Below are 23,376 nucleotides of genomic sequence, written 5' to 3' on the forward strand. Positions count from 1 at the left end.
TGTAACACCTTTACTGTGCAGCATATTCCTGTCGGAAATAGACAAAACGCTTGACAACAGTCTGCACAGTTCAGATGATTTTAAAGTTTTTGGATACATTGATGATTTTTTAGTTGTGATGGACCAGGGTAGTATTCTTAACTATTTTCATGTTTGAAAGATTTTAGATGATTTTAAACTTCACGCGAAAGGCCTGTCATTCACATTTGAACTCGCCATAGACAATACACTCCAGTTCTTGGATTTAAGCCTTATGTTCTCAAAGGGTCATGTATGCTGGTGCTATTCACCATGAGCAAGAACGGAACTACTTCCTTATGACTCCGCGCATTCTAAGCTTCTAAAAAGAGCTATAGCTTCATCCTCCCCGGGGTCAGCACTCAAGATGTCCTGTGAATGCAAGATGCAGGACACTTTTAACACGCAGTTCATTAGGCTTTCAAAAGCTGGCTACCCTCATTCGGTCCCAACGTCCATGGCTGAATCCGTGCAAAAGAAGCTAAAAGCAGGCACTCCAGAGAATGAGGCAATAGCCAGTGAGCGGATTGGCCTAAGGCTGGAAGTTGTGCCATTTGTGCATAAGATGAGCCACAGTTTGAAAAAAGTTGCGAATAGGTATGGAGTGCCTGTCATGTTCTCCGCTCCAAATAGGCTGGCCCAACTGTGCCCCCACATAATGGGCAGCTAAATGTTAGGCTGCCAAGGGAAAAATGTAAAACCGTGCTTGTGTTGCACCACCGGGGTGGTTTATGAAATTCCTCTGTCTTGTGGAAAGTCCTATATAGGACAAACAGGCTGCTGTGTCAATGACCAAATGAGGAAGCATGCTAATAACCTGAAGAAAGTCTTCCCTGCACATCTTTCAGTGCACTGTAAAGCCTGCACTAGTAAGCCGGTATTTCATGATGTGAAGATCCTGGGCAGAAGCAAAGATAAAGCGGCGCGTGAGTTATTAGAAGCGTTAAAAATGTAGTGCTTGCGTAAGCCAGACTTCTGCTGTTTTGTATAACACGGAGCTTGCTTTCTTTAGATCTGACAAGTGGTCTTGCCAGCCCTGATAATCACCCTCGGTAATGGTAGGTGCACATGCGTGTTGGGAACAGTATATACACTCTTCTAGCTGTCTTTCAAATAAAATTGTTAGTAGCGCCTGTGACGTGTTCTGTGTCCCTTCTGTGTAATTGTTTTTGCGCTGCATTATGTCGGTAAGCAAACACCAACTAGCACAAGTCCTTCTACTTTATAATGTATTTTGTTAGGAAGTGAAAGCATTCAGTATTCAATTTGATATTCAAAAATATATAGGTTTTTTTTTCACGAATATTCGTATTCCGTTTGATTAGAAAATCTTTCTATCCAGACACCCCTAGAATTCAGTTAAAAAGCTTGCTCAGGACCTAGTTAGAGAAGAGGAAGTGGGACAAGGCTAGTAATGGGCTCACTTTAAAAACCTTGCATACGGTGTGTACAGAGTACATTCATAGCTTTACTCTAAGGCTGGGTGGTCCAGTCTTCTAAGGCTGTTGCCATCTTGGTCCAATCTTGTGCAATTTCCTAGTTTAAGTTTTTGTTGTGGGGGCAGGAACTGAAAAATAACATCCGTGCCTGAGACATGAACAATTTATTTTTCTGGCAATGCATTTTCTTTTTGTTTTTTTCTTCCTTCGAAATGAGTCAAGAAGGTTCTACTGTATTAAACAATCATGGCCAGAAAAGCAAGCCTCGTGTCAAATGTAGGACCTCGAAAATCACATCATAAGATAAAAGATATTCATGGGGACATATATAAGTTTTAGAATTTGTTTTTTATCTGCTTGTGCAGCATTTCAAGGATATGAAGTTCAGCCCAGATTCCAGGCTTCCACCTCGGGCACAAAAGGTCATTGAGGGCATCTGGTGGACTTTTGCGACAGGTAACTTGTCTCAAGCCTGCACTGACATATATACATAGCGAGATTCTGATGTTTGCTATTTCATATAGCCCCTATTGGTCTAATTATAACCAGGACCCTGCACTATGGCATCTTTTATAGTTCAGGTTTAGAGTTTATCAGCTTATCCATCCCTGCACTGTTGACCTTAAATTAACCATAAAATTTAGTATATGAACAAAACAATGGGTTCACGAGAAGGAGACTTGAAGCGATCAACAGGGGATAAAAATTAAACCCTCAGCCTGAAGCCAGCATCTCAACTAGGAATCTTGTCCTCATCAGGTCAACAACAAGTATGAGCATTGTGTTTCAGTAGTTTGTATGGCTGCACATGCAGTCAAAGTTCGATATGATGAACACAAATATAACGAATTGCTAAATATAATGAAGTAAGTCTAAAATGTTTCCCTCTGATATCGGCAGGTTACAAATACACTCATAATAAATATTGGAATGACAAAGTTATAGTGTAGTTTCATATTGGATGCAATTTCGCTGAAACGAGTTTTGACTGTAATATGGCTGCAGCCCATCGCACACTCGTCCTTAAAGCAAGGTTTTAGCAGGGAGGAAGGAAAAAGTTAGGAGGGAGCATCGCGTAACTTGGTTGAAGCCAAACTTGCTGTCTCAAACGTGATCACACTTCAAAGTGCACGGTTGGTGCACGGTTGGTCAGCAGGCAGAGCGACGGTAGTGCAGGTGAACAAGTGTGAACCGAATAAAATCTACTGGCATAGCTGCTGGTAAGCAGATGTCTCGGCAAGTCTCGATTCTTGCTCCGTGAGCTCAACACAAGAGGTCACGTATTGGGCCACCACTGAGCAAAGGGCTGGCTGTGTGCTCTCTCCTAACTAATGCTCTCTCCTAACTTTTTCCTTCCTCCATGGGTTTTAGTAAGACAGTGCATTGTCAGAGCATGGCCAGTGCCGTATGCTGTAGTCGCAACAAGATATAATCTTTATTTAACATTAATTTTTAGGTAATGGAGTGACGCATTCAGTCACACTACATAGTAATATATATTTTAACACTCGCATGGTGAACATATGGTGGTCGGGGAACAAACGGCACACCAGGCATGTGCAACTTCATCATCCTCTTCTTCCTTCAAGGCAACACACCAAAAAGAAGTAGATGCTACAGGGCCCTCCCCCTAGTGAGGTAGCCGCAGGTCTGCTGAGTGGCGTGAAAGGAAGAAATGAAGGTCGTATTTGTAGCAAAACGCACTCTAGGATGACAATGTGTACGTTCAAAGGCGTTTGCAGTGGTATGTGTGCTTATTGATTCATTATCTAAATGAGTTAAAAAATTATGCAGTTTCACGTGCCAACACCACTTTCCAATTATGAGGCACACCGTAGTGGGGGATTCCGGAAATTTTGACCACCTGGGGTGTTTCGTATTTCGCACCAATCGAAATGCGGCTGCCATGGCCAGGATTCGATCCTGTGACCTCGTGCTTAGCAGCCAAACACTATAGCCACTATAGCAACCATGACGAGTGACTAAATGAGTTAGTTTAGGACAGTCAATGGATACTGTGTCTTAGCACCTATTGATCATCACTGTAAAGTGTTTGAGCGTACGGTTGAGAATCCTGAAAGGGGTCGCTATGTGGTGGCTCTAGCGGAGCACGGACTGCGTCTTCGCATATGAAGACGTGTGTACAGTCGCTGAGATGTGTGGGCTGACGAGTGGGGTGAACAGGTGGTGGAACAATGGTGTCCATCATCACGCAGAGTTGGCTTGCATAGTTGGTAATTTCTAAGGGTACCAATGATGACTGTGCACCAAAAAACTATCTCGGCACGTGGAGCGTTGTGCCAAAAACAAGTTCTGCCATAGAGCACTGCATGTTGCTCTTTAGTGCATTCTGAAGGCTGAGGAGGGCAAGAGGAAGTCATTCCGTCCATGACATGGTATTGTTGGAACACATTAGGGCAGCCTTTAAATGTCAGTGAAAATGTTGGACCATTCCATTAGACGTTGGATGGTAGGCAGTTGTCTTAATGTGTGTGATGCGAAGTGTTTTCGAGACACTACAGAAAAGTGTGGACTCAAACTGATGAATTTGTATATACGCATCTCTTCCTTGTACCATCATCATTCATCAGCCCTTTCCCTCCCCATCCCTCTTCCCCAGTGTAGAGTAGCAGGCCAGAGCAAGTTATAGCTCAGTCCGACCTCTCTGCCTTCCTGTAAATAAATTTCTCTCTCTCTCTCAAACTGATGACCGTGGTCAGTTGTTATAGTAGAGGGTGCGCCATATCGGCTGATCCAGACTTTGACAACAGCCTGTGCGACCGCTTCTACAGTGATGTTCATATTTGGAACAGCTTCAGGCCAACGAGTAAAACGGTCGACGCACGTTAGACGCATGACGACGAGATAAGCAGTTGGGGCACTTTCAAAGAAAAGCTACGGGAACTGTTCGGCGACCCCATCGGCCACAAGGTTGCCGCGAGAAAGGCTCTTGCGTCTCGTGTTCAGACATCTACAGAGCCGTACGTTTCATATATCTTCGACGTATTGGCTCTATCCCGCAAAGCTGACGATGCTATGTCTGAATCAGATAAGGTGTCACATGTTCTAAAAGGCATCGGCGACGACGCTTTCAATTTGCTTGCTTTCGGCAACGTCTCGACAATCGACGCCATCATTAAAGAATGCCGTCGCCTTGAACAAGCCAAGAGCCGCCGTATCACACACCACATCACGCGGCTGCCCAACACCGCTGCTACGTCGACATGTAAGGGTCGATCGCGTCAGGCCACCACCTGTGATGACGTCACCCGTATTGTTCGCCGCAAGCTCGAGGCCGCCTGTTCGCCAGCTTTCTCCGCGACGCCCCCCGATCCGTCAGCAACCACGATTGCCATGATTCAGGCTGTAGTCAGACAGGAATTTGAGAACATGGGTCTGAACTCCGTGTGTTCAACATCTCAACCCAGCGTTCCCCAGTTCTGTACCGGCCCTCCTCATCCCCGACAGTCCTTTTCTACCACATCTCGCCGCAACCCGTCCGAATGGCGTACCCCTGATGACAGACCAATCTGCTTCCACTGCTGTCGCATCGACCACGTCGCTCGTCACTGCCACAACCGATGGCCACCGCCTCCTCAGACATATGCCGCCACTTATTCCCGCACCTTTGGACCTTCTGTTTCCTATACCACCCGCCATGAACCCACTGTCGCTGATGCCCGTGCTCCGAACCTTCGCTACAGCCGCTCGCCCACACCTCGACGCCATCAGTCTCGTTCGCCCCAACCCCGCCGCTTCTCTTCGCCGCCTATCGCCTCCCGCGCCCAGCTGGAAAACTAGGCACTGCAGCTTCTGGAGGTGAAGCTGCGTTGTCGACACTGCCCTCAAATCCCCTGCTCACGTTTTCTTGACGTTGATGTTGATGGCTATCCTGTCACGGCACTCATCGATACAGGGGCACATCTTTCTATTATGAGTGCTGCCTTCCGACGACGACTGAACAAACTGCTCACCCCAGTGTCGGCACTTGTTGTCCGCGTTGCGGATGGCGGTACTGTGCCTATCATCGGCATGTGTACGGCACGTGTTAGCATTGCCGGCCGCCACACTCCTGTCCTCTTCACCCTGATTGCTCATTGCCCCCACGACCTCGTTCTCGGCCTCGATTTTCTCTCCGCGCATTCTGCTCTTATTGACTGCTCTGCCAGTACCCTTTGCCTTGAGTCGGCGATTCTCGCAGAGCCTTCTGACGCACCCCAGTGCCGCCTACACCCCACCGGCTTTATTCGCCTGCCGCCAAAATCAATAGCCTATATTAAACTCTTGTCTTCCCCACCAGTCCCTGATGGCGAGTACCTCGTCACTCCTCTGCCCGACATTCCACTACAGTATGACGTTACCGTGCCTCACAGTACACTTACTATTACTGCGAACCACACTTTCATGCCTATCTTTAACTTTGGATTGGCAAAGCAAATTCTACCGCAAGGTATTTGCCTTGCCAACGTTGATTGTCTCGGCGACCATCACGTGGCAACTTTATCGACCGATGGTTCTTGCGAGCTTAGCAGGCCCATCGTGCCAGCCTCGGCCGCCGATCCCAAGATACAAAAAATGGTTGCGACGGACCTGTCTTCTGCGCAGGCTGAAGACCTTTACCAAGTGTTATTGTCCTACAGAGATTGTCACGTGGTGGTGACGTTTAAGAACACAGTAGCAATACTGTGAAGAACAAAACTAACTTTTATTGGGCGAACCTGTGCCCACAAAAACAGGCTACACTTATAGCACAACGATAGCGGCGAACACGGTCGGCGATCGGCGAAAATCTGATCAGCGGGTCAAGCGCTTCGGCTTTTATACATCAATCGTCGAATGTTCCAGATTAATCGTTGGGACCCGCGTGCCTTCCACAAAGCTCTACACCATTCGCGTCAGGCGATGAAATCAAATAACACAGGGTTCGGCGACAACAGACAGCGGATAGAAGCGTCGATAACTTTCCAGAAACTTCGGATACATGCAGGCGCGTCCCGCGCTGTGCGATAAGATTTGTTAGGCGGCGAAACGTGGTCGCCCGATAAATATAAATACACGTGTCAATACCCCACTCTTAAAAAGCATCGACCCGATGCTGCAAACAAACGAAAGTACTAAAGAAAAGCACTCGTAGCAACGAAAACATCGAAATAAGGAACTTCGTCAGCGTCCGTAAAAGGGTTTAAGGCGCACCACGTGGACCACTTCAGATCGTGCGCGGCGCCACTGTGAATGCGAAATGCCGTCTGGCACGACCTCATAGTCCAGTGCGCCAATACGTCGGATGACCTTGTAGGGTCCGAAATAGCGTCGCAATAGTTTCTCACTCAGTCCTCGTCGGCGTATCGGGGTCCATACCCAAACACGGTCGCCGGGCTGGTACTCGACGAAGCGTCGTCGGAGGTTGTAGCGTCGGCTGTCGGTACGCTGCTGGTTCTTGATCCGTAGGCGGGCGAGCTGTCGGGCTTCTTCGGCGCGCTGGAGATAGGTAGCGACGTCAAGATTCTCCTCGTCAGTGACGTGCGGCAGCATGGCGTCGAGCGTCGTCGTTGGGTTCCTGCCGTAAACCAGCTTAAACGGCGTGATCTGTGTTGTTTCTTGCACCGCCGTCTTGTAAGCGAATGTTACGTACGGCAGGACGGCATCCCAGGTCTTGTGTTCGACGTCGACGTACATTGCTAGCATGTCGGCGAGGGTCTTGTTCAGGCGCTCTGTGACACCATTCGTCTGTGGGTGGTAGGCAGTTGTCCTCCTGTGGCTTGTCTGGCTGTATTGCAGAATGGCTTGGGTGAGCTCTGCTGTAAAAGCCGTTCCTCTGTCGGTGGTGAGGACTTCTGGGGCACCATGTCGCAGCAGGATGTGCTCGACGAAAAATTTCGCCACTTCAGCTGCGCTGCCTTTTGGTAGAGGTTTAGTTTCGGCGAAGCGGGTGAGGTAGTCCGTCGCCACGACGATCCACTTATTCCCGGATGTTGACGTCGGAAACGGCCCCAACAAATCCATCCCAATCTGCTGGAATGGTCGGCGAGGTGGTTCGATCGGCTGTAGTAATCCTGCTGGCCTTGTCGGTGGTGTCTTGCGTCTCTGACAGTCTCGGCATGTCTTGACATAACGAGCGATGTCGGCGGTCAGACGCGGCCAGTAATACCTTTCCTGTATCCTCGACAGCGTCCGGGAGAATGCAAGGTGCCCAGCGGTTGGATCGTCGTGTAGGGCGTGCAGTACTTCTGGACGCAGCCCTGACGGTACAACAAGAAGGTAGCTGGCGCGGACTGGTGAGAAATTCTTCTTCACAAGCAGGTTGTTTTGTAGCGTGAACGAAGACAACCCGCGCTTAAATGCCTTAGGGGCAACGTCGGTGTTCCCTTCCAAGTACTCGACGAGGCCTTTTAGCTCCGGGTCTGCTCGCTGCTGTTTAGTGAAGTCTTCCGCGCTAATTATTCTAAGGAAGGCGTCGTCGTCCCTCGTCGTCTTGGGGCGGGGGATCGATGGGGGCGCGTGATAAGCAGTCGGCGTCAGAGTGTTTTCTTCCGGACTTGTATATTACGGTGACGTCATGATCTTGCAGTCTGAGGCCCCACCGCGCCAGCTGTCCTGAAGGGTCCTTTAAGTTAGCTAGCCAACACAACGCGTGATGGTCGCTGACGACTTTGAATGGCCTGCCATATAGGTAAGGGCGGAATTTTGCAGTAGCCCAAATCATGGCGAGGCATTCCTTTTCAGTCGTAGAATCATTGCCTTCCGCTTTTGACAGCGACCAGCTAGCATAAGGTATCACCCGTTCATGTCCGTCTTTCTTCTGGACTTATGACGGTACCGAGGCCTAGCCTACTGGCGTCAGTGTGGATTTCGGTTTCGGCGTCTTCTTAGAAATGTGCAAGTACTGGCGGTGACTGCATGCGTCGTTTTAGTTCTTGAAATGCGTCGGCCTGCGGCGTTTGCCACTTGAACTCGACATCAGATTTGGTTAGATCCGTTAGCGGCTCAGCGATGCGTGAAAAGGCCTTGACAAAGCGCCTGTAGTAGGCACACATGCCAAGGAATCTGCGCACTGCCTTCTTGTCGATTGGCTGCGGGAATTTTGCGATGGCAGCTGTCTTCTGCGGGTCAGGGCGTACTCCAGATTTGCTGATGACGTGGCCTAGGAATAGAAGCTCATCATAAGCGTAGCGACACTTTTCCGGCTTCAGAGTGAGCCCTGATGACTTGACGACCTCTAATACCGTCGCAAGCCGCTTAAGGTGATCGTCGAAATTTCCGGCGAAGATGACGACGTCATCCAAGTAAACAAGACAGGTCTGCCACTTCAATCCTGCTAAAACCGTGTCCATAACGCGCTGGAACGTTGCAGGCGCCGAGCACAGTCCAAATGGCATAACCTTGAACTCATAGAGGCCGTCTGGCGTGATGAAGGCGGTCTTTTCGCGATCCCTTTCGTCGACTTCTATTTGCCAGTAGCCAGACTTGAGGTCTATCGACGAGAAGTATTTAGCATTGCAGAGCCAATCCAATGCGTCGTGTATCTGTGGGAGGGGGTATACGTCTTTCTTCGTGATTTTGTTCAGTCGACGATAATCGACGCAGAAGCGTAGGGTTCCATCCTTTTTCTTCACTAAAAGAACTCGAGACGCCCACGGGCTTTTCGACGGCTGGATGATGTCGTCGCGCAGCATTTCATCGACTTGTTATCTTATAGCTTCGCGTTCTCGCGTCGAAACTCGGTAAGAGCTCTGGCGGAGTGGTCGAGCGCACTCTTCGGTTATTATGCGATGCTTTGCGACTGGTGTTTGTCGAATCCTCGACGACGTCGAAAAGCAGTCTTTGTATCGTCGAAGCAGACTTCTGAGCGAGAGGTACGGGGATCGTTACCCCGCACCTCCACCAGATGTCACGTGGTGGTGACGTTCAAGAACACAGTAGCAATACTGTGAAGAACAAAACTAACTTTTATTGGGCGAACCTGTGCCCACAAAAACAGGCTACACTTATAGCACAACGATAGCGGCGAACACGGTGGCGATCGTCGAAAATCTGATCAGCGGGTCAAGCGCGTCGGCTTTTATACATCAATCGTCGAATGTTCCAGATTAATCGTTGGGACCCGCGTGCCTTCCACAAAGCTCTACACCATTCGCATCAGGCGATGAAATCAAATAACACAAGGTTCGGCGACAACAGACAGCGGATAGAAGCGTCGATAACTTTCCAGAAACTTCGGATACATGCAGGCGTCCCGCGCTGTGCGATAAGATTTGTTAGGCGGCGAAACGTGGTCGCCCGATTAAATATAAATACACGTGTCAATATTTTCGACTTTGACGATCGCCCTTTAGGCCAGACGCTTGCGGTCAAGCATCGGATTCTTACTGGCGATGCTACTCCTATTCACCAATGACCGTATCGAGTTTCTGCATCGGAACGCCAAGTAATTCAAAGTGAAGTAAACAGAATGCTAGACAAAAACATCATTGAGCCTTCTTCGAGTCCCTGGGCGTCACCTGTAGTGTTGGTTAAGAAGAGGGATGGCACATGGCGCTTCTGTGTAGACTACCGTCATCTGAACAACATTACTAAGAAGGACGTCTACCCGCTCCCACATATAGACGACGACGCCCTTGACTGCCTCCGTGGTTCCAGCTATTTCTCTTCTATTGATCTTCGTTCTGGATACTGGCAGATTGCTGTTGACGATATGGACAGAAAAAAAAACGCGTTCATCACACCTGATGGCCTATACCAATTTAAAGTAATGCCGTTTGGATTATGCAACGCCCCTGCCACCTTTGAGCGTATGATAGACTCCTTGCTCCGAGGTTTCAAATGGTCCACATGTCTCTGCTACCTCGACGACGTCATCGTCTTCTCACCCACGTTCGACACTCACCTTGAACGTTTAACAGCTATACTTGATGTATTTCGAAAGGCGAAGCTGCAACTTAACTCGTCCAAAGGTCGTTTCGGCCGCCGCCAAATTACTGTTCTGGGCCACCTTGTTGATGCTTCCGGAGTACAGCCTGAATCCGACAAAACTCGCGCTGTCCGAGACTTTCCGGTTCCGAAGACAGCTGCAGACGTTCGAAGTTTTGTAGGGCTATGCTCATACTTTCGTCGTTTTATTCAAGATTTTGCGACAATTGCTAGACCCCTCACTAACCTTTTGAAGAAAGGCGTACAATTCTCGTGGGGTACTGCAGAAGCCGCCGCCTTCTCTCGTCTCGTTACTCTTCTGTCCTCACCACCCATTCTCGCCCACTTCGACCCTGATGCCCCTACAGAATTGCGTACAGATGCCAGCGGTCATGGCGTAGGTGCCATCTTAGCCCAGCGTCAGCGTGGCCAGGATCGCATTATTGCTTATGCGAGCCGCATCCTCACACCATCGGAGCGCAGCTATTCCATTATGGAACAAGAATGCCTTGCTGTAGTCTGGGCGGTTGCGAAATTCCATCCTTACCTTTACGGTCGCCCTTTTTCCGTAGTCACTGACCATCATGCTGTCTGCTGGCTCTCATCGCTAAGAGATCCTACAGGCCGGCTTGGTCGATGGGCTTTGAGGCTACAAGAATTTTCATATTCCGTGGCCTACAAGTCTGGCTGCCTGCACCAAGACGCTGACAGCTTGTCGTGTTACCCTGTTAACGACCCTGACTTCTCCAGTATTACCAGTGCTGCTTGCGTATTCTCTGTGTCACAGCTACTTCATTTTGGCGACGAGCAACGTCGTGACGTCTACATCAGAGCACTCATCGACCGTTTTGAACACTCCAGCCGACACCACACTACGCCTCTTCGTCCTCCGCGACGGTACTCTGTACCGTCGTAAGCTTCATTCGGACGGCTCTGAGTTCCTACTTGTCATACCTAAACATCTTCGCTCAACCGTTCCAGAAGAGCTTCACGACGCACCAACGGCAGGACACCTCGACGTATCTTGAACCTATGACCGTGTACGTTGCCGTTTTTTCTGGCCGGGCTTTGCCCATTCCGTACGATGTTACGTCGTCACTTGTGAACTTTGCAAACGATGCAAGAAGCCTTCCCAGCTTCTCGCTGGTTACCTGCAGCCACTAGACATCCCTGCCGAGCCCTTCTATTGTGTCGGCAGAGATCTTCTCCGCCCATTTCCAGAATCTACATAAGGAAACAAGTGGGTTGCAGTCGCAGCGGACTACGCGACCCGCTATGCCGTAACCCGCGCTCTTCCGACCAGTTGTGCAACTGATGTTGCGGACTTCCTCCTGCATAATATCATTTTGATTCATGGTGCTTCACGTCAATTGCTAACAGACCGTGGCCATACGTTCTTAGCCAAAGTCATTGACGACATCTTGCGTGCCTGCTCAATACAGCATAAATTTACCATCTCCTACCACCCTCAAAAGAACGGCCTCACTGAGCGTTTGAACCGCACACTTACAAACATGCTATCCAAATATGTTTCAGACGACCACTGTGACTGGGACCAGGCTCTACCTTACATCACCTTTGCGTACAGCTCTTCCCGTCTCGACATTGCTGGCTTTTCTCCTTTTTACCTCTTGTATGGCCGTGAACCGACGCTACCACTGGACGCTGTGCTTCCGTCCACCACAGCATCAACTAGCGCTTATGCCCGTGATGCTATCGCCCATGCTGACCATGCTCGCCAACTTGTGCGCGCTCGTCTACAAGTCTCTCAAGGCAAACAAAGGCAACGCTACGACCTCCGTCACCGTGATGTCAATTTTGTACCCGGCACCCTCGTGTGGTCTTTGGTCACCATCGCGTAAAGTTGGCCTTTGTGAAAAACTGTTTTCCTGCTACACGGGCCCATATCGCGTGCTTCGCCAAGTGACCGATGTCACCTAGGAAATCGTGCCAGCCACGCCCACTACGTCCTCTGCTGTGACAACCAGTGACATTGTCCACGTCGCCCGACTCAAACCCTACAACTCTCCACGCCCCTTGGATATTTAACAGCACCGTGACAGTGCTTTTGCCGCTGGGGGGTAGTATTACGATATCATCGAGCGATGCTGAAGGGACGAGCCGCTGCGAGAACGACGACGAGTGGGTCTGTGCCCTTGGCGCGAGTGAATGTCGGCCTGGCCCTCTGGCTCCAGTCCAGTGTAAATAGCCTGTAAATAGCCTCTTTCCTCTGTCTTTCTACACGTAACAATATGTATCTATGCTCTTGCACAGGAGGCATAGGGTCAACGATATTTATGTGGTGTGGGCTTCTCATCCGTGCTCTTGGGCCAAAGGAACGACAACACAGTAGTGCAAACAATCACAAGGGCATTTATTGCACCTTTCATAGATCAATGCCTGCTAGCCGAGTTGCTATCCACAAAACATGCCGATGGGCGTGTGACAAATCTAGAAGTCCAACTTACTGCTACCGGATAACGAGCGAATATGTTCGCCCCATGCTGGATCCCAACGCCTGGTCGTTCGCGCGTACGGTCACGCGAACGGTGGCGCGTTCGAAGGAGGCCACGCGAGACGGTCTCGCAGAAGCATGGATCGGCGCACGCGCAGGACGTCCGCGGTGCTCGCCGGCCCGCAAGCCAAAGAGGAAGCGCCTTCCTTTTTCGCACCCAAGTAACCCCGCCGTGAGGTGGTGTTAGCAGCGCAACGCTCGCGCCATCTCTCGCACTGCGCTTCAACCACACCTTCCGCCACGGGCCCCAGGCCACGCGGCGAAGCCGCACTGCCGGAGACAGGAGCTACGCAAGAAAACAAGATATCATGGGACGCGTGAGAGTCGCGCATCCTCACAGTGGATGTGACTGAAGCAGGCATCAGGAGATGGAAAACTTTCTATTGGGCCGACTGTATGTCTAGAAACTTTAGCCTGTTGGCATTTCAAGCAACTGCGCATCCAGCTCCGAATATCAGCTTTTATATGGGGCCACACATATTTAGAGGTTACTAGACGTTGTGCCGCTCTCATTCCCAGATGTGACGGAGTGTAGGGCTTCAAAGACGGTTTGGCACAAAGCTGGTGGCACATATGGACGGTGGTGGTGGTTTGAAGTATCGCAGATAATAGGGGAGAACGTCACTGCCAGGCATGAAAACTTCTTCAAGCACGAGTGAAGTACCAGTGGCGCGGAACTTGCGGAAATTGTTGTCATCGCACTATGCTGCAGCCAAACGTGCAAAACCCACTTGAGGTCTGGTGACGGAGGTCAAGTCGACGTGCAGCCAAGATAGTGCATCGGCCACTGTGTTGTCCTTGCCGTTAATGTGACGAATGTCGCTGGTAAACTCGGATATGTGTGCCAGGTGTCGAAGCTCACGAGGAGTGCACGAGGTGCTGTTTGAATTCAGGTTGTACGCTAGAGGCTTGTGATCTGTCAGTATAAAGAACTGACCACCTTCGAGGTAGTGGCAGAAGTGTTTGATGGCAAGTTATATAGCCAGCAACTCGCTACCAAAAGTGCTGTAGCATCACTCTTGTAATGTCATCTTAAAGATAAAGAGAGGGGCTGCCGTGTTCAGCAATGTGGAAAGTTGGGCTAGTTGGTGATTGATCATCATACCTTGCTGGTGAAGCAGCACACTGACACGGACACAGAGAATACACACAAGAGTGTCGTCCTGTGTCTTCTCTGTGTCTGTATCAGTGCGCTGCTCCAGCAAGGTATGATGGGCTGCCATGTGCCAGCGACACACTGCTGGAGGACAGCACCAAGAGCCACATCCAAAGCGTCTACCATAATGGAAATGAGGCTGTTGGGTATAGGACGAGCAAAGAATGTTGCCTTGGCGAGTTCCACATTTATGTTTTCGAAAGCTGTTGTGGCTACTTCTGTCCATGATAAAAGAACACTTAGTCTTGTGCGGCCACCCAACAAGTCATCAAGTGGCTGCAAGATGGTGGCGCAGCGTGGCACGAACCTGCGGTAATAATTCACAAGTCCTAAAAACTCACGATGTTTCATTGCTGTTGTCATTCATGAAAATTCAGAAATGGCGGTGACACAACTAGGGAATGGTTAAATACCACAATGGTTGACACGATGGCCAATGAAATCAAGCTCTGAGATGCCAGATTCGCTCTTCGTGGTGTTGGCAACGAGACCATACTGCCGTAGTCGCCTGATAACTTGGCGCAGGTGAGTCTTGTGTTCAGATGTACTGCAGCTGAAGACAAGGATATCATCTAAATAGACGGAGCAACAGGAGAGGCCGCGAAGTACTTTGTCAACAAAATGCTAAAACATCTGGGCCATGTTGCGGACTCCGAATGGCATACGAAGGCACTCAAACATGCCAAAAGGAGTGATGATAGGAGGCTTCGGTATGTCAGATGGTATGTCCAAGGTTATAGTGATTCCATATGTTCACGGCCTTTCACATAGACCTAAAAAGGTGGCTGGGAGTTACGAAGTAAAAGTGGTGTTTTCGGCAAAATACAAAATAGGTAGTGTGTGTCCTAAGGTTAAAAATAAGTTCGAAAGAAAGGATGATGCAAAAAATGAATGTAGCATTAGACATTCACATAAGAACCAGTTTGTTGATTGCGTGAAAAACGTTTATCAGATTTCTGACGTGGGGTCATGTATATGTAGGGCAGACTTCGAGATGCATCAACACGAGGCTAACGGAACATTTATCTAGTCCGAAAGGTCGCCTTGGTATGCATTTGGCTATGCATTGTCAACAACACGATTGCTCACCGTGTCTTAGTAGCACCGAAATTTTGTATAGGCATAGGAATCAAACCGTGAGAGAAATTGTGGAAGCGCACTGGATTGAAAAACAAACCCAGCCAGCGCTTCGGCAACTTGAGAAGACCGTGCGTTCTCACGCGGTCGCTGCCACGAAGGAGAGGAGTGGGGGAAGGGGTACACGCAGTGGCGAACGGTGGCGGCTATGCATTTCGGCTTGGGTAGCAGCACTTCACTGAGATCAGCCGCCACCGAGCCGGCGCTCTGATTGTCCACCGCACAGGGGTGGCATTGAAGGAGGAGAGAAGAGAGCAAGGCTCACGCCTTGCGCATGAGATGGTGCCAGGAGCGCACGCAGCTAGAGCAGTGCGCTGGCCCCGGCTACGGAGCTGGTTATGGCGAGGCACGACGGCGCCACGAAACGCAGGAACGGGTGCCAAAGAGCTGCGCTCTAAAAATAGGTTCGCTATACTCCCTGCGAGGAAATTTTAGCTTCGTTAAAACAAGTTTTTCAATACATGGGCGTAGAGTGGAATTTCAAGGGGAGTCACGATTGCTTCATTATATTGACACGTGTGCTTATCTTTATCGGGTGTTCACGTTTCGCCGCTTAACAACTGTAATCACACAGCGAGGGACGCGCCTGCATGTATCCGACGTTTCTGGAAAGTTATCGATGCTTCTACCCGGCTGTCTGTTGTCGCCGAACCTTGTGTTATCTGATTTCATTGCGTGACTCGAATGTTGTAGAACTTTGTGGAAGGCATGCGGATCCCAACGATTAGTCTGGAACATTCAATGACTGTTGTATAAAAGCCGACGCGCTTGACCCGCTGATCAGATTTTCGACGATCGCCGAGCGTGTTCGCCGCTATCGTTGTGCTATAAGTGTAGCCTGTTTTGTGGGCACAGGTTCGCCCAATAAAAGTTAGTTTTCGCCTTTCACAGTATCGCTACTGTGTTATTCAACGTCACCACCATGTGACATCTGGTGGAGGTGCTTTACGTTCATGTACCGGACGCCCCCGACAGGCCGTAATTCAAGCCCGGACCGCGAAGACAACACCAGCGCCGTCCTGGAACATTGAGCAAGCCGCCGGCTACAGCAGCTGCCCCCGGAACACGGAATTCTACCAGAGACGACCAAGAAGAGCGTCAGAGAAGTTCGTCCAGAGACGACCAAGAAGACAGCCCCAATGGCAGCCGGAGCAGCCCCAATAGTTCTGCAGCAGCCCAGGGAGCCACCGACGTTTCGCGGTTCCACATTTGAGGACCCGGAAAGCTGGCTGAAGACGTATGAGAGGGTCGCTAAGTTTAACAGTTGGGACTGCAACGACAAGCTGCGGCATGTCTATTTCGCATTGGAAGACGCCGCCAGGACGTGGTTCGAAAATCGGGAAGCCACCTTAACGACGTGGGACCTTTTCCGAAGCGGCTTCTTGCACACGTTTACAAGCGTAGTGTGAAAAGAGCGAGCCCAAGCTCTACTAGAAACCAGAGTGCAGCTGCCAAACGAGACGATCGCGATCTTCACGGAGGAGATGGCCCGTCTTTTCCGGCACGCCGACCCGGAAATGTCGGAGGAAAAAAAAGTTTGCTTCCTGATGCGCGGCATCAAGCAAGACCTTTTCGCCGGACTTATTCGTAACCCACCGAAGACTGTGGCTGAGTTTTCTGCAGAGGCATAGACGATTGAGAAAACTCTGGAGATGCGCACCCGGCAATATAACCGCCAGGGGCACAAGTATGCCATCCAAGGACTGGGTTCGGACGACCTTCAAGAGACCATCAGAGAAGAACTGCGCAAAGTCCTGCCTTCGTCGCAGCCTCAAGTAGCTTCGATCGCTGACATCGTGGAAGATGAGGTTCAGCGATCGCTTGGGGTTCCTGAGGTGCAACCTCAATTACCGCAGCCCCAGCCAGAAGCGATGACCTACGCCGCCGTCGCACGCCGTCAAGGTCCCCCTCCGCGACCACACCAGGGCCCTGCAAGCGGCCGCCAGCACGCCCACCCGTCGCCCAGCGCACCTACGCGAGGAAGACGGACATTTGGCCAGCCCCCGACCATCGTCCGCTCTGCTATCACTGCGGGGAAGCCGGCCATGTGTATCGCCGATGCCCATACCGGGAGATGGGACTGTGAGGTTTCACCGTCAATGCTCCGCGCCCGCAGCGAGGTGAACGCCCTCGCGATATCGCCGACTACCTCGCCGCTACTCAGTGGAGCTCTCGACGACCGTCGCGTTCGCCATCACCAGGCCGCTACCTGTCGCCGCAGCGCTGACCATACACTGGCCCAGCCCGGGGCCGGTCAGCGAGCCCGTATCCGGAAAACTAAAAGCAGCAACCGATGGAGGTGCGGTTGCTGTTCGTCGAACTGACGAAGATCCTCCGCCGCCGACGAAGACGACGAAGAAACCATCTCGACGACCTAATGACGACACGCCGCCGTCCCGAAGAAGTCGGGAAGCCAAGACTACACCGACGAAAGACGACTTGACGACGCGACGTTCCAACTTCAGTTCAACACGACGCAGCCGTGATCCGACGCCAAGACCCAACTGCAACGCCAGACAAAGAACCACCGACCTCGACGTGCTTCTCGACGGCCACGCAGTCACCGCCTTAGTAGAAACAGGAGCCGATTACTCCGTCATGAGTGGACCCATCGCCCGCCAGTTGAGGAAAGTTAAGACTGCATGGGAAGGCCCTCAAATTCGCACCGCTGGAGGACACCTGATTACGCCGACTGGGATCTGCACGGCAAGAATTACTGTTCATGACCGGACTTACCCTGCCACCTTCGTTGTCCTCCAACAGTGTTCACGAGACGTCATTCTCGGCATGGACTTCCTGAATCAACATGGCGCAGTCATCGACCTGAAGTCGAAATCGATAACGCTGTCACAAGATCAAGCGATACCGCCGGAGAGCTGTCGTAGTCACCACGCCTTGAGTGTGCTCGAAGATCAAGTGAGCATCCCGCCGCGCGCCAGCATTATTATTTCCGTCGGCACTGAAACACCCGCTGACGTAGAAGGCGTCATCGAGGGCGACCAACATCTACTGCTCGACCGTGAAATTTGCGTCGCAAGAGGGATCGCTCGACTCCACGGAGGGCAAGTGGAAGTTATGCTAACCAACTTCAGCCAAGAGTTCAAGCACATCAACAAGGGCACGACAATCGCATACATCGAGGAAATTGTGGAAACCAGCAATGCCTTTGTCCTCTCGGATTCAGCCGCATCTACCCCGATGAGCATTGTCCCCGAACCAGACTTCGACGTGAATCCAAGTCTTCCTATGAGTAAGCGGCAACAGATCAGAAGTCTTCTCCGACGATACAAAGACTGCTTTTTGACGTCATCGAGGATTCGACAAACACCAGTTGCAAAGCATCGCATAATAACCGAAGAGAGCGCTCGACCACTCCGCCAGAGCCCTTACCGAGTTTCGACGCGAGACCGTGAAGCTATTAGGCAACAAGTCGACGAAATGCTGCGCGACGACATCATCCAGCCGTCGAAAAGCCCGTGGGCCTCTCCTGTAGTCCTGGTAAAGAAAAAGGACGGAACCCTACGCTTCTGCGTCGATTATCGTCGACTGAACAAGATCACGAAGAAGGATGTGTACCCCCTTCCACGGATAGACGACGCATTGGATCGGCTCTGCAACGCTAAATACTTCTCGTCGATGGACCTCAAGTCTGGCTACTGGCAAATAGAAGTCGACGAGAAAGATCACGAAAAGACTGCCTTCATCACGCCAGACGGCCTCTACGAGTTCAAGGTCATGCCATTCGGACTGTGCTCGGCGCCTGCAACGTTTCAGCGCGTCATGGACACGGTGTTAGCCGGACTGAAGTGGCAGACGTGCCTTGTTTACCTGGATGACGTCGTTGTCTTCGCCGGAAATTTCGACGATCACCTTAGGCGGCTTGCGACAGTGTTAGATGCCATCAAGTCATCAGGGCTCACTCTGAAGCCGGAAAAGTGCCGCTTCGCTTACGATGAGCTTTTGTTCCTAGGCCACGTGATCAGCAAATCAGGAGTACGCCCCGACCCACAGAAGACAGCTGCCATCGCAAAGTTCCCGCAGCCAACCGACAAGAAGGCAGTCCGCAGATTCCTTGGCATGTGTGCCTACTATAGGCGCTTGGTCAAGGACTTCTCACGCATCACGGAGCCGCTAACACATCTAACCAAATGTGATGTCGCGTTCAAGTGGGAAACGCCGCAGGCCAAGGCATTTCAAGAACTCAAACGACGCATGCAGTCGCCGCCGGTACTTGCACACTTCGACGAGGACGCCGATACCGAAATCCACACTGACGCCAGTAGCCTAGGCCTCGGGGCCGTCCTAGTCCAGAGAAAAAAAGGACTTGAAAGGGTAATATCGTATGCTAGCCGGTCGCTGTCAAAAGCGGAAAGCAACTATTCTACGACTGAAAAGGAATGCCTCGCCATCATTTGGGCTATAGCTAAATTCCGCCCTTACCTCTATGGCAGGCCATTCAAAGTCGTCAGTGACCATCATGCATTGTGTTGGCTAGCTAACTTAAAGGACCCTTCGGGACGGCTGGCGCGCTGGAGCCTCAAACTACAAGAATATGACGTCACGGTAATATACAAGTCCGGAAGAAAACACTCCGACGCCGACTGCTTATCGCGCGCCCCCATCGATCCCCCGCCGCAAGACGACGAGAACGACGATGCCTTCCTTGGGATAATAAGCGCGGAAGACTTCACTAAACAGCAACGGGCAGACCCGGAGCTAAAAGGCCTCGTCGAGTATTTGGAAGGAAACACCGACGTTGTCCCTAGGGCATTTAAGCGCGGGTTGTCGTCGTTCACGCTACAAAACAACCTGCTCGTGAAGAAGAACTTCTCACCAGTCCGCGCCAGCTACCTTCTTGTTGTACCGTCAGCGCTGCGTCCAGAAATACTGCACGCCCTACACGACGATCCAACCGCTGGGCACCTCGGATTCTCCCGGACACTGTCGAGAATACAGGAAAGGTATTACTGGCCGCGTCTGACCGCCGACGTCGCCCGTTACGTCAAGACATGCCGAGACTGTCAACGACGCAAGACACCACCGACAAGGCCAGCAGGATTACTACAGCCGATCGAACCTCCTCGCCGACCATTCCAGCAGATTGGGATGGATTTGTTGGGGCCGTTTCCGATATCAACATCCGGGAATAAGTGGATCGTCGTGGCGACGGACTATCTCACCCGCTTTGCTGAAACTAAAGCTCTACCGAAGTGGCGAAATTTTTCGTCGAGAACATCCTGCTGCGACATGATGCCCCAGAAGTCCTCATCACCGACAGAGGAACTGCTTTTACAGCAGAGCTCACCCAAGCCATTCTGCAGTACAGCCAGACAAGCCACAGGAGGTCAACTGCCTACCATTCGCAGACGAATGGTCTCACGGAGCGCCTGAACAAGACCCTCGCCGACATGCTAGCAATGTACGTCGACGTCGAACACAAGACGTGGGACGCGATCCTGCCGTACGTAACCTTGGCGTACAACACAGCGGTGCAAGAAACAACACAGATCACGCCGTTTAAGCTGGTTTACGGCAGGAACCCGACGACGACGCTTGACGCCATGCTGCCGCACGTAACTGACGAAGAGAATGTTGACGTCGCTAGCTATCTCCAGCGTGCCGAAGAAGCCCAACAGCTCGCCCGCCTGCGAATCAAGAGCCAGCAGAGGACTGACAGCCGACACTAAAACCTCCGACGACGCTTCGTCGAGTACCAGCCCGGCGACCGTGTTTGGGTCTGGACCCCGATACGCCGACGAGGACTCAGTGAGAAACTACTCCGACGCTATTTCGGACCCTACAAGGTCATCCGACGTATTGGCGCTCTGGACTATGAGGTCGTGCCAGACGGCATTTCGCATTCACAGCGGTGCCGCGCACGATCTGAAGTGGTCCACGTGGTGCGCCTTAAACCCTTTTACGGACGCTGACGAACTTCGTTATTTTTGTTCTTTTCTTTACTACGAGTGCTTTTGTTTATTAACTTCGTTTGTTTGCAGCATCGGGTCGATGCTTTTTAAGAGGGGGGTATTGACACGTGTGCTTATCTTTATCGGGCGATCACGTTTCACCGCTTAACAACTGTAATCGCACAGCGAGGGACGCGCCTGCATGTATCCGACGTTTCTGGAAAGTTATCGATGCTTCTACCCGGCTGTCTGTTGTCGCCGAACCTTGTGTTATCTGATTTCATCGCGTGACTCGAATGTTGTAGAACTTTGTGGAAGGCATGCGGATCCCAACGATTAGTCTGGAACATTCGATGACTGTTGTATAAAAGCCGACGCGCTTGACCCGCTGATCAGATTTTCGACGATCGCCGAGCGTGGTCGCCGCTATCGTTGTGCTATAAGTGTAGCCTGTTTTGTGGGCACAGGTTCGCCCAATAAAAGTTTGTTTTGTCGTTCACAGTATTGCTACTGTGTTATTCAACGTCACCACCACGGGACAATATTCATTAGTTTGTTATATCCCATTCCATTATGACGAGGTTTTACTGTAATCTACATTATCCTTCAATTTTTGTGATTTATTGGCATTCATGGCAGAACTAAATTTGAAATGCGGAACGCGCTTGGCTGCTTGTTAACACAGCAATGATAATTACCCAAGCTCTATGCAGGTTAAATATTACGCTTCTGTCCTTGATCTACCTGAAAACTGTCGTGAAGTATTGATTTGTCCGAAAGCCATGAGAAACGAAAGGAATTCATTCAAATTAACATAAAGGAGCTCAATTACTCCGATATCTACGCCATTCTATGCAGCCAATGGGCGTTATTCCCCTGCTGTGTTCTAAATGTGAAATAAATTTATTCTAATTGGTATTGGTAAATTAATTTGCTCCTATGCTTGTGAACGTCCACCAATCGACTGTATTTAGTAATACTGCAGAACCCGTAGTGTTTACACCCATTCAAATCGGTTTTCTAAAGAACGAAACCAGCATCAATTTGTGAGTGCAATGTGAAGTCTGTGATAACCACTGTGTTGTGAAGCACAACTATGAAGACCACCACAGTGAAGGCAACCATTGCTTCATTATGCACGTAGCCTGTGTGCCATGCAGCAAGTCATGGCCGCTTATGTTTAGTTTTTTAATAATGGAATGCTTTCTAAAAGGAACTTTTTGACCTTCGAAGTTACTAAAATGTCACCCATTGTTCATTCGTTGCTAAAAAGTCACCGGTCGCTAAATAGAAAATATCGCCGCTAAACAGTAAACAAAGTCGCTATATCTGGCGACAAAATTGCTAAAATGGCAACACTGATTATTGCAGATTGGTAAATGATCAAAAGCAATGTTGATTTTGTGTTTTCAGAGATGGTTAAGTTGTTGTTTTGCTGGGTTTGCCAGTGTGCAGCCAACAGTGCCACTTTCAAATCTAGGGGGGCAAATGGCCTACTGCCCCCCTCCCTCCACTTCTGACAGCAGGGTAGCGGGGGGGGGGGGGGGCAAGTTCTCCTCTGCCCACCAGGTAGATACGCCTATGCCTTTTTGATTATGTTGCAGCATCGAACCAGTGCTCTAACATGCCGATCTGCATGCAGCCATAGACAACATGGCAACCCTATTCCTACCTGCACTGTTGTTAGCTACCAAGCTTCGTGCTGCTCAGTAACATATTTTTCATTGAAAGAATTCACCGCTGTCAGCAACGGCGCCAATTCTGCCCGATTCTGGCATGAGTCAATGCATAATTCCGGTTCCCAAAAGTCATCTTTGCCCCAATACAGCGTTGGTACGCAGTCAAGCACACTTAGAATGGAAAAAGGCCACTGTCTCATTAGACAGTATGCATTATTTAATTATACACTCATGCACCTGATTTCATTTGTGATAGCAATTATATGGACACTCCAGGTGCACTTCTGCTGTCGATGTGGCCGTGAGGTTCTGCATAAAGTCCAAGGGCAATAAAATTGTTGCCATGTGCCGTATAGAATATGTGCGAGTGAAAACGTGCAAGAGTGAGCCGGTGATCGTGGCTCAATCTCGCGCATGCAAGGGAGGGAAGCGGGGAGGAAGTGGTTCCTCTACAGCGGCCCAGGCGCGGCAGCCCACCCAGGGCCCTATATCTTGAAAGCCATCTGTTCCAGGGACAGAGTCTGCCGTGCGCTGTGTTTTCATGTCACAGTTTGCATTGGTGCGAGAGGCAGCATGAAGGTCAATTCGCTCGCTGCGGCTGCCGTGTTTCCTCACT

The 23,376-nt window shown here is 50.5% G+C and overlaps 1 protein-coding gene across 11 annotated transcripts in view; it reads left to right on the forward strand.

The window, feature by feature from the left end:
* LOC140219924 (sodium-independent sulfate anion transporter-like) overlaps positions 1-23,376 on the forward strand; it is a 521,780-nt gene that overhangs the window by 352,825 nt on the left and 145,579 nt on the right. For all 11 annotated transcript variants that reach the window (XM_072290106.1, XM_072290101.1, XM_072290100.1 and 8 more), the window contains exon 7: positions 1,823-1,913. In XM_072290106.1, the coding sequence (XP_072146207.1) occupies positions 1,823-1,913 (91 nt within the window). The remainder of the gene's footprint in view (positions 1-1,822; positions 1,914-23,376) is intronic.

This window comes from Dermacentor andersoni, chromosome 8 (assembly GCF_023375885.2).
Source record: "Dermacentor andersoni chromosome 8, qqDerAnde1_hic_scaffold, whole genome shotgun sequence".
NCBI classification, from domain to species: Eukaryota; Metazoa; Arthropoda; class Arachnida; order Ixodida; family Ixodidae; genus Dermacentor; species Dermacentor andersoni.